At 35.0% G+C, this 12,400-nt stretch overlaps 1 protein-coding gene across 1 annotated transcript in view; it reads left to right on the forward strand.

The window, feature by feature from the left end:
* Window positions 1-2,719: 2,719 nt before the first annotated feature.
* The window catches only part of LOC149173801 (protein MOR1-like), a 163,508-nt gene continuing 153,827 nt past the window's right edge, over window positions 2,720-12,400 (forward strand). The window contains exons 1-3 of the mRNA XM_089424746.1: window positions 2,720-3,254; window positions 7,514-7,619; window positions 8,094-8,217. Coding sequence (XP_089280872.1) covers window positions 3,095-3,254; window positions 7,514-7,619; window positions 8,094-8,217 — 390 coding nt within the window. The 5' untranslated portion in view covers window positions 2,720-3,094. The remainder of the gene's footprint in view (window positions 3,255-7,513; window positions 7,620-8,093; window positions 8,218-12,400) is intronic.

Genomic DNA, 12,400 nt, shown 5'->3' on the forward strand with positions numbered 1-12,400 from the left:
CAATTGGAAATCAAACAACTGCCCAACAACTCACACTAACTATTCACACTAGCTAATGTGACCTCTCTACGAAATTAGTTCTCTCTACGAAATTAGTTCTCCCTCCTTCCTGTTGAAACCTGCTGCCACTGTGCCCTTGCTATCACTGCAAGTCTATATCTCTAATGTGTTTTCTAAATGCCCATCTATCTCATCATATAATCTCTTATTGAACAATCAATGACCACAATCTAATTCCAATTGATGGCTAACAACATATTGACTCCTAAAAATGACTTTTCTAGAAGTCAGTAGAGGAAAATCGATTCACCTCAATTATTCCCTATTATTTAAGTCATTTTTCTAAGTTAGACTTAGGAAAATTAATAAACTAGCTAATTATTTCTAATTAAGGTACTTTTCTTTATACACTTTTTCTAGGTATTGAAGAAAATTAATCAATTGTGTTCCTTACGCTCATGGATACCATTGGAGACTAGAACACATGTTGAGCTACATAAACTAACACTTTGCATTATTTCTGTATTTAGGCTTCTGTGATCCATAATGAATTAAGCAAAGTCTTTCGGTAGAAATCACATAAGAGAAATTTTTGGCCGACATGTTTCGAAATGCGTCGGCCAAAAATTTCTCTTATGTGATTTCTACCTAAAGACTTTGCTTAACTTTGCATTATATTAATAGTTAAAAGAAACTTTTTGAAAGGCTTATCTAACTTATAGATGAAATGACCCTTTTTCAAAGCTTCTTTTAATAAAAAATGGTAGAGATATAAAAAATAGTAGAGATTTTTAAAAACTTCCGTTTAAATTGTTTAATGTGTAAAATTTGAGTGCTCAAAATTTTTTCAAGGCACTTAATTTATTTATGCATTCAAACATATATTTTAAACAATAAAAGATTATATTCAAGTAAAAAACACTATTTTGTTTATAAATTAAACTATTTTTTTTTAAAAATTAAATATGAAAATAAATTTATTAAAAAAACAACAAAAATTACTTTAAGTCATTTATGACTTAATTGGTTGACTATGATCCACATTATAATTGTTCTTTGAATCTCATATTAAAAGGTAAAACAATTATTATATTAGTTCCTATTTAAAAAGGTATGTATACTATCATTTGGGTTTTATGAATTAGAAGTAGACTATTATATGGCTTTTGCGTTTGGAAATTAGGATATCATTTAAATTTTATGGTTAATAAATAAGTTGATTATGATTTAGATGGAAGAAAGTGTTAATAATTTCTAATTTAAAAGTGATTTTATTATTAATAAATAAGTTGATTATGATTTAGATGGAAGAAAGTGTTAATAATTCATAATTTAAAAGTGATTTTATTATTATTATTATTTTTGATTAATTATTAAATATTTTTATTAAAAAATTGTAATTTAAATGTGTAAAAAGAAAGAAATTATTTTAACATTTATGAAGTTAATATAGTTTATGGGATAGATTGCTTTTTCATTTGTTTGATGTATTCAACTTTTTTATAAAGCTCCAAAATAAATGCTCCCATCTTCTAGACAAACTCCTCCGTAAATAGATTATCCCAAGCGCTGTGCAAAGGTTCACAATTCTAAAATGAAATGTTTTTCTGTTTCCATTGGGTTTTATGTTTCAAAAGTATATCAACTACTATATAACTTTGTTTTTGAAAATTAGGATAACTATATGCTTTGCTTTTGAAAATTTAGATTCTATGCTTAATAAATAGGTTGATTATGATTTGGATTGATAAAAGTTTTAATGATTTACATTTTTTTTTGTAAGTTTGGTAAGACTTTTCAATTTTCACATGTCCATTATTCACGGGTTATTAGAGAAAATAGTACAAGATTCAAACCCAAAATCTTCGATTCAGTAAAACTTCATTCCATCACCACTTAAACTATCATAAACAAAATTTTAATGATTTACATTTATTTAAAACTAAATTTGTAATTTTTAAAATATATATTTTTTAATAAAATTGTAATTTTGTTTTAATATAAAATTTTAAATTTCGAAACAGAATTCAAGCCATGCTTAAAAGACAAAACCAAATTTAAGTAATGCTTAAAAGACAAAACCAATTATTCTCGAAGGAATAAACTAATCATATAAATTCTTTTATCGGCAAAATGTAGAACAATTTATTTGAATTTCAGAAACCATAAAAACATATTGACGATTATTATTATTATTTATTATTTAAATCTTGGATTCCGAGCCTAAGAGTCCATTGAATTTCGCTTGCTATCTCCAAATGCACGCAACGGTGCGAACGGATAATAAAACTCAAGATTTTAATTAAAGAGATTTCAATTAAAAGAGTATTAGGCAAATTCAAGCATCACATCACATTTTCTTTCCAAAATAATTACCGCCGAAATAGAGGACCCCAATAACAATGAATAGAATTAAGGAAAGCAACATTAGAGGCGGTACCACCCTTCTGCCCGCTGCCCGGCCCCTCACATGATCGAACGTTGGAACCTCCAGGGCAGCCCCACAATTTCCGCTGCGCCCGCTCCACTTCACGGGCAACGGGCAGCGGCCCGCGCATTGGCGCCAGGCAGACCGTCCCATTCAAACCCCCTTCCACCTGTAATCGCCGGTATCACTTCCCGCCTATCACTCGCCTTCCCTCCACGTGGCATATCTGAGCACCCCACTGCCCACAGCCGGTGCCCAAGCCAAAAATTTAAATCCTTATGTTCGAGCAAACAAAATTTCGATATCCCTCCCATCTGATCCCGCTGCGGCCTTTATCGGCCCATTTTTTTAACCATTGTTACTAATTTCGTCTTGCTCTTCTTCTTCATATTCTTTTTCTGGCAGGGAATACAATACAATCGGCGGAGCCATAATAAACAACAACGACAAAGAATACAGCCAGGGGAATAGGGCCTAGGGTCTCAGTGAAAGGAAAAAAATTGCCCCGGATCGCCCTCTCAGGCATTATCCCTAGCGGTTCCATAGCAAAAGGCGAGGCGCCATCGGCTACTCCATTTACAGACCCGCCCGTTATATCTTCAGTTCCCCGACCTCTGCAGGCCCGATAACGAAGAAGAGGAGGAGAATAAACCCTAGGGAATAAAAATGTCTGAGGATGAGAAATTACTCAAGGAGGCCAAGAAGCTGCCGTGGGAGGAGCGCCTCACACACAAGAATTGGAAGGTCCGGAACGATGGAAATATCGATCTCGCAGCACTCTGCGACAGCATTACCGATCCCAAGGATCCACGTCTCAGAGAAATTGGTAGGGTTTTAACCTCTTTTCACGAATCTTCGCAGCATTTAAAAAATCTCCATTGCATGTGAAGGTTTAGCTAAAATAAAAGTTCAACTATGCTACAAAATAAATCAACCGATGCAAGTTTTTTCATGAAAAATCACACGGTGCTTAAAATTTTGCCCCTATTTTTTGACCGGTTCTTAAAAGTTTACGGTGAATTCAGCCGAATGTTTACAGCCATCAAAAAATGACCCGTTGCTTAAAATTATAACAAAAAATCATGTAGCTCCTAAAGTTCGCCAAAAAAATCGTTCCTTGTCTAAAATGTTGCTAAAATCTTCATCTTGTTCTTGAATTTTTACTTAAAAAATCATCTGTTACTTTGAATTTCAACGTAAAATTCATTACATGCATTTTACCGAGAAATTCATTGGATGCATTGGACGATTTGTTAAAATGCGATGGCGGTCATTCTGGCGAAAGTTGCTTGCTTGTTGGAAAATTACACTTACTGGCCTGCAACGCCAACGTTGTGAAAATGCAGTGTTTGGAATTTTAGGGATGGAGTGTGGGTTTAAGTTTTTCGCAGTCGAGTCGGGTTATCTTCGGGCAATAGTTTTTATGAATGGCTTCAATGTTATTCTATTGCGTTTCCAGAGTCCATAATTGTTGCAGGATGAAGGGTTACTTCACGATTTCTTGGGAAAATCACCACATTTTCGCCCGTGAGTTCTGGGATCCCTGGCAAAGGTTGATGGGTTATCGAGTCATGCATTGAGGTTTATTCTTGCAGCGGCATGCTCGATTGGGAGAGTAGATCAAAAAAGAAAGGTGCACGCACCTGATAATTTTGGTTGAATACCGCTTGCACATAGATACCCATCATACTTGCATCTAAATTGAAGGAAATCTGTTTCGCAGGGCACGTTTCTCGAAGCAACTTCAAAAAACAACAATGTTATTGCATATTGGTGCACCAATGGACATAATCTGAAGTATTTGGAGGGTAGGAAGACGGGATGGTGTTTTGAAATGAATGGTGCATATTTTTTGGAGATATTCTGGCTAAATGAATTTCATCGAGAGATATTTATTTTATGGGGGCAGTTTTATAAACATGCTCGATCATGAAAACGTTTCATAGCTTTTACAATTCATATTGCCAATTAAAAAGATGAAATGGTAATGGAGCAGGTATCTGTTCAAGGACATCATTAGTGGCATTTGGCAAAACAAAAGACTAGTTGGAGGTGCATGTTCTGGTAGAGCTAATGATGTATGTTTGTGTTTTTATGAAAGCATTATTGAATACTTGCCAGGGGAAATCAGATAGTGAGCTAAGGCATTGGACTGCTTAAGATGAGCTTTAGATGACTTTATACTGCATACGATGATCACTGATATGTGATCAGTTAAATAGTAACCTTGATCAATTACTTATGGAAAAGACAAAGGGACAAAAAACAGAGGAGTGTCCGTGTGATGCTACTATTTGTAAGTTCTGCAATACTTTTCTGTGGAAGATGAAGGAGTATTTAGGTTTAATTTGCAGTACCTGCAGTGATATATGAAAAATTGAGTTGATGAATGTTAAAAATGATAAAGTGAAACAGGTATAAAAGCAATGTTTCACCAAATTTCTGGGATGGAAGAGTGCGGGATTGGGGAGACGCACATGCGGTGTGTGTGGAAGCACCCCCAAGTTTTGGGGAAATTCAGGGAGGAGGAACACTGGGGCCCCTCTGCCTCTGAAAATGTAATAATGATGATGGTTATGATAAAATCCCAACGATAACAATTCATCCCATGCAAATAATAAACAGGAAAATAAAACTAGATCCAAATTTGTAAATGCTATAAACATGATTTAGATTCAGATTTAGTGAAATATATTGATTCATAAACCATAAATAAAACAGAAATAGTTAAATATTGATACATTGATCTAAATTCATCACCCTAGAATCTATTTAGTACTATGAAAAATAGTATATACTAAAGTCTGAAATAGTAAAGTGAAATTACTCCAAGTCAAAGACTCTGTCGGAGGTCATCAGTATCTTGATTCTTGAGTAAAGACTCAAAAATTGAAATTGTACATTATCAATGGACAATGGACATAGAAAATAAAATGAGCATCAAGGAGTGAAAGTGAAGAAAAGGTAAATAAAAGTAGTGAATGTAAGATGGGGTTTTTAATGTATTGTTTTTATTTTTTGCTTTTTAAAGCCTTTATAGACAACAAATTGGGGTGGACCCTAGAAGCACCCCTTCAATGGGGGGATGTCCAGAAGCACCCCTTCTATGGGGGGACATCCAGGAGTCCTCTTTTTGGGGAAACACATCCTCCATACTGGGAAAATGTGTCCCCAACACCGGGGAAACATCCCCCCCGCATTTCCCCATGTTTCCCAAAAGGGGGATGTAGGGAAATGTCGCCCTAGGTGCCCCCTCGTCCTGGCATTGTGGGAAATGTAGGGGGTGTGGTTCCTACTCTCTGTGACATGTCCCTGTGGAACAATGCATAAAATCTAATTGCAGAAATTCTAGATAAAATAATTCTACTACAAAGAAATTCAGAGCTGTATTATACTATTATGATAAATCTGTTTATTAGGAGTATATGCTTGCTTCATAAAATTTATTGTCATTTAAATGAATTAAATGTCATAGGACTATTGTCTGGAGAATCCTAATCTGTGCAACATTGACAATTATAAATGATTTAAATTTTACTCTTCTAGAATGTTTACACTTTGTAGTGGCCAGAAGTGTGACATTACACCAGAAGTTTTTGCCTGTCAGAGAAGTACTTGTAATTTGTAAGTCAATCAGGATTTTCCAATCATTCAAGTCTGCCACCCAAAAGTAGGTTTCACACGATTCTAAAGATTTCATGGGCAAAAGTAAACATTGTCTTCCTCTTGTTTTCAGAACTAATTATATGTTTCTGTCTCAAGGATATTCATTTCTCAGTGATCCATGAATCTAGTGTATTCCAGAAGCACAAAACATTAGTGGATTCCATGTTAAGCCTAATTGCTGTTTTCTCCCATACATGCGCACACATATCATATATACAAGTGCATTCCTAGTGCATATGTGCTACAATTTTAATTTATATTTATGAGAAGCTAACAAACTTGCAAAAGCAAAGACAGTTTTGAATGTGAAATAGTAAATTTTGTCACTCATTTTCCCTATAAAATCTTTTTATAATTCACATGTGACATGATATTGAAATAAGAAATTTCTCATAAATGTTTAGATTTTATCGCACTATGGTTATATGCTTTTCCATGTTAAAAAAGCCCTATATTTGACATGTCAAGTGTGAAATCAGAATATACATCATACTTTCCATACAGTCTAATAAAATAACAGTCCTGTGGCTATCTTGTAGAAAGTTTTTCTAACCTATCACTACATTAGTACATAGTACATTCATCCTAGGCACCTGAAAGATGGTTTTTGAAAAGAGACTATGGCAATGTGCTGCCCGCCTGAAGGTTCTCTGCAAAACATATCAGATCAGATCTAAAAAACTGAACAAGAAAAACCTTGCATTGGAATGGGTCTCTGACAGAAGCAGTGACCTGAGAACATCATCTGAGTCAAGCTGTGATGATTTTACTAACAGGGAGGACTAAAAGTTCTCTACTGTAGCACACGGTATCATGTTTTTAATATGTCCCAATTGCAATTCTTTGAACTCATTGCCAGAGGAGCAGTAGTGTTTGTAGGTTCAGCAGAGGTTGGATGTTCTAGATGTGATAGCTCTCTAAGGTTCCTTTTCGAAAGTTATTTGTGGAATCTGTTATCAGGAGAGGTGGCAATAGAAACATGCTTGCTGGTAGGATTGTAAGCCCTCACATTCTTTAGACAGACAGTTGAGAACAAGAATTGCATATTTGATGGAGATGGCAGTATTTCTTGAAGATGCAATATGTTTTAAAAGAGAACATATCAATCATGCCATTGTAGCTGGCTATCTAAGTAAATTTTTAATTGCTCTTTATTCATTAACCTCATGTTTCACGAAGTTGATCTTTGTATATAGGACTGTTGGTGGTGTTGTGCATATATTGACAACTATCATTTTGAGTTCTTCAGTAATTTTTTTTGGGCATAGATACAACTGAAATGATCAAGTGAGATTTTGTATTATCAGTATTAATAGGCTATTGCATGTTGTACTAAGGATGGTGGAGGCATGAGTTCTATATTGTATGATATACTGCTTGATCTGATTGGAAGGTGTGCATGCATTGTTTACACCTTAGGTTCATTTTTCAAGAAGGCAGTATCTGACTCAAATGCACCAGTCCAAGAAAAGGCGCTGGATGCATTGATTGCATATTTACGTGCAGCAGATGCAGATATTGGAAGGTATGTGTCCTTTCTCTGGCAATCATCAGCCTTTTCGTTAGTGTTCTTCGCGTGAATTTTTATGAGATGTCTGTCACCGGCTTTGCAGTTTATCATGAATTTGTAATGTTGTTAATAGTTGTTTGGCTGATAGTTAAAGTTGGGTTTTTACAAGTGAATATTTAAGTAATTTTATGTATTTTTGCCAAGGCTACATAAAAATTGGGGGTTAATTTTATTGAGAAAAATTGCTTTGCAATCACTCACTAACGTTTCACTCACTAATGTTGTGATTTCTTACCAAATTCTGTGTTATGTTGCATGTTATTCTCAAAAATTTTGATCTTGATTTCTATCTCGGGTTATGGCATATATAATTTCAATAACTTAACTGGATCAATCGTTCAATCTTCTGCTAAATGGAACGTTATATCCTACTATTGACAATGGTGTTTTCTGGCATTGCTTGATTTGTGTTTAATATTGGGAGTTCAGGTATGCAAAAGAAATTTGTGATGCAGTTGTTGCTAAATGTCTTACTGGTCGACCAAAGACAGTTGAGAAGGCACAAACTGTGTTTTTGCTGTGGGTGGAGCTGGAAGCTGCTGATGTATTTCTGGTTAGTGAGCACACTTTTGTTTTGCATCATGTGAATAGTGAATTTGTTATAATTCATGTTTTGCATTATGTGAATAGAGAATTTGTCAGTTATGTTTTGCATCATGTGAAAAAGGAGGATACCATAGAACTTTCACTCTTCACATTCTCTAATTTATTTTTTGCATTGTATGGATCATTCCTTTTGATAGGATCAATTCTAATTTCCACTGCCCTCAAAATCATGAATTCTATGAAAAATATCATATTTTTGGTCACTAGGGATGTGGGAATTACCATAGAATAAGATTTTGGGGTTCTATCTGTACATTTTCAGCATTCTGATGGAGAGGAAAAGTAGTGTTTTATTTAGTAGGAAACAATGTAAATTTATGCAATTTTTTATTGCTTGTCAATTTTCTTCAAAAATAGATGTTATATATATATATATATATATATATATAAACAAGGGAATCCCATACACCAATTTAGTGTCTGGCTTGGTCATGACTTTAAAATTGGATATTGTTAGATTATTACCAAAGAAACAATCATCATGTCTATTCTTTATTATAAAATAGTATATAGGCTACTTTTAGACATGATTGGTAAAAATGGAAAATAGATCCTTCCTTCTCTACTTGTTTTTAGGAGACAATGAGCTACTACGAAGTCACAAAGGATGTCTCCGAGTTTCGGAAACCTGGTTCCTGTTATATAAGCTCGAGAAGAAGGACATGAGAGTTTGGGAATCTAGGGATTGGAATCTTCAAGGGAAGGATCTTTGTGTTTTCGTGGGCGGTTATTCTCGCTGATAGTATGTTGGCATAAGTAAATGAAATGAATTTTCTAATGTGCAATTGCATATTAGATGGCCAAAAGTATAGCGGTAAATCATTTCGCTTATCTTCCTCACGACTTCAAAAAAGTACCAAAAACGAAACTTATATCCAACTAACCCCCAACAATGAAGAGATCATTTTAGACTCTACATAGTTAAGATCCACAAAACAATCTTCATATGATAAATAGGGTGCCCACAGGGGATTTGATATTGATTAATATATAGTCAACGTAGTCCTTGATCATACCATTGTGTATAAATCAATTTCCTCCTTGGTAATGCATGTGTACACCTTTGTAGACTTAGTTTTCAAATTGTTGCACGAAGTACCTTTGTAGTGCAATTGCATATTAGATGGCCAAAAGTATAAGGGTAAATCTATTTTGCTTATCTTCCTCACTACCTCGAAAAAGTTCCAAAAAAGAAACCTATGCAACTAACCCCCAACAATAAAAAGATCATTTTGGACTCCCCATAGTTAAGATCCACAAAACAATATTCATATGATAAATAGGGGGCCCTATAGGGGATTAGATATTGAACAATGTATAATCATTGTAGTCCTTAATCATACCTTGGTACATTACATTAGTCCTTACATTACATTTTCATCGTAGTCCTTAATCGTACATTACCTTTGTTGCAATTGCATATAAGATGGACAAAAGTATAGGGGTAAGTCTATTTTGCTTATCTTCCTCATGACTTCAAAAAGATACCAAAAAGGAAATCGATCCAACCAATTCCTAATAACAAATAGCTCATTTTAGACTCCCCATACTTGAGGTCCACAAAACAATCCTCATATGATAAATATGGGGTCCATAGGGAATTGATGTTGATAAATATATAATCATCAAAGTCCTTATTGTACCATTGTGTATATATCAATTAAGCGTAGGATCTAAAAGAACAACCTTTAACCATATAATTTTTTTTCTCGTTAAAACTGAGCTAATTATATTACAAAAAAGTCAAAATTACAACAAAAATTACATCTGGGCCGAAGCCCTGTTTCTTCAAAGAAGATATCGGTCATTGCTAACCTTGCAGAGAGATTCGACACGGTGAATACAGTAATCGACACGATGGATTCATGACTTGACACGGTGAATACAGAAATCGACACGATGGATGCATTACTTGACACGGTGAACATAATTCGACACGATGTATATAGAAAACGACACGGTGAACATGTAGACTGACGCGTGGACTGAGACTATGGTGATTTGGACCGACACTGCGAGCATAAACCCCATGACAAATATACAAAAACAGCAAAATGAGATGGTCAGAGAAATTCATTCCTTGCTGCCCAGACTTGGCGTCTTCTGAGTTAATCTTCATCCGTGGTGTGAGGCTCATCTTTTGCAGGGCCCTTGAGCTTTTCCGAATCTTCCTTATCCTGGCACGAGCTCCTCTGAACAGGTTCACTGGGGCCGGCCTCATCCTTCTGAACTGGACGCCTGAAGTCGACAGTGGGAGTCTCCATATCAACCCTCGGAACATTCACAGTTTCCAAGCGCCCCCAAATATTGCTGCAATGCTCCACGGTGACCGAAACTATCAGAGTGTTGTTTGCAAATGCACAGGGGATTCTGTAACGAATGGCTGGGTGTTCCGTGTGACCACACTCCGGAATGCCCCAGCTTCCTCTAACATTGCTGCCCGGAGGCCTGTTTTGCTCAGAGGTAATCTCTACTGAAGAGGATGGTGAGATCTCAGGCCTCTGAGAGGCAGAACGACCCCGTGACCCTCCTCTGCGACTGCTCATCCTGAGCCTCTCCCTGGACATTTGACAATGGCTTCCCACACCAGCAATTCCTTGAGAAACCTTACACCAAGCGATCACCCACTCAAACGGCTTGAGATGCGGCAGAGTGGTTTGGGTAGCAACCTTAATAGCTCCCATACTCGGATGTTGCAGCGCATTGAATGGCGCCTGCAAACGACTGTACATTCCCACAGCATTCCCCTGCAAGCGACTAGACAGACTAACGACATTCCCCTCCGCATAAACCATTGCAAACTCGCTCATTGCTTCGCCTTCGGCGAATTTAAGGAGCCTTCGTCACGGAGTGGCGTGGCTTGTCCGGGCTGACAGAGGCCCATGTGACAAGCCACATGCCTCTTAACTCCATTAACACGCGGCATTAAAACTATTAGCACCCGCATCCGGGAACCTTTAACCATATAATTAGAGTGAAAGTTGCTTCATAAATAAATATCCTTAAGAAGTGATAAATATTCATTGAGTTTTTTCAAAAATCACTTTGTCGTTGGACACCAAATGTCCTTTGAAAGATATCCTTATGGCTATTAGTTACTTCTAACATGACACAAGCCTTTTCAATCCCAAAAGCCCTTAATAATTAAGATCCTAGCTATTTTAATTACTTGACATTATACTTGACACCTAAGTCACCAGGTTCGTGTTTGTGTTCGAGTTCGGCGACTTTGAAATTTGAATAAAGTTCGACACCTAAAATTTTGCCGATAAAGTTCGACATATAGAAATTTGAAAAAAAATGTATATATATAAAAACATGAGACATATAGAAATTTGAAAAAAAATGTATATATATAAAAACATGATTGAATTTCAATTAAATTACAATCTCACCTACCACAACTACAATTTTATAGTAAAATTAAAATTATTAATTATTAATTTTCAATTTTCAATTATTGTAATTTAAAATAATTTTAGAGTTTTTTCACAATTTAATTATTTTAAGTTTTAATATATATATATATATATTATTTAATTTTATGAGAGATTTCTCAAATATTAAAATTATAAAATTACATATAATTTTTTCCAACACTACTACAATTTTATAATAAAATTAAAATTATTAATTTACAATTTTCAACTACTATAATTTAATTATTTTAAATTTTAGAGTTTTTTTCACGATTTAATTATTATAAGTTTTAAAATATTAAAATTATAAATTAAAATTATATAAATTACACAAATAAATTTTTGGGTGTGCAAATTTATTTATATAGTAAAAAAATACATTTTAAATAACACAAATTTAAATTTTTTAACACAATCATATTAATATTAAAAAAAACAAATAAATAAAGCGAACAAATAAACAAATGCCTATTTAGATTGCCTATTTCTAAACGAAACAAGGACAACCAATGCTTTGTTGTGATTAGACATTTTGCTTGTCGCGGAGAGGAGCCCTAGAGTTGTGCTTGTCGCTGTCACGTTTCACTTGTAGGCTATGGTCGCCACAAAATTGCAATAGCGCTGCTGCTGCTCACTATGCTGTGGAGTGACGAAGTCTGGACTATCGCCGGTTGTGGTGAATCATATAATAAAACTAAACAGTGAACAATG

Source organism: Pinus tabuliformis, chromosome 4_2 (assembly GCF_031772625.1).
Source record: "Pinus tabuliformis cultivar Carrire ecotype Pingquan chromosome 4_2, CPIR1, whole genome shotgun sequence".
In the NCBI taxonomy this organism is placed as follows: Eukaryota; Viridiplantae; Streptophyta; class Pinopsida; order Pinales; family Pinaceae; genus Pinus; species Pinus tabuliformis.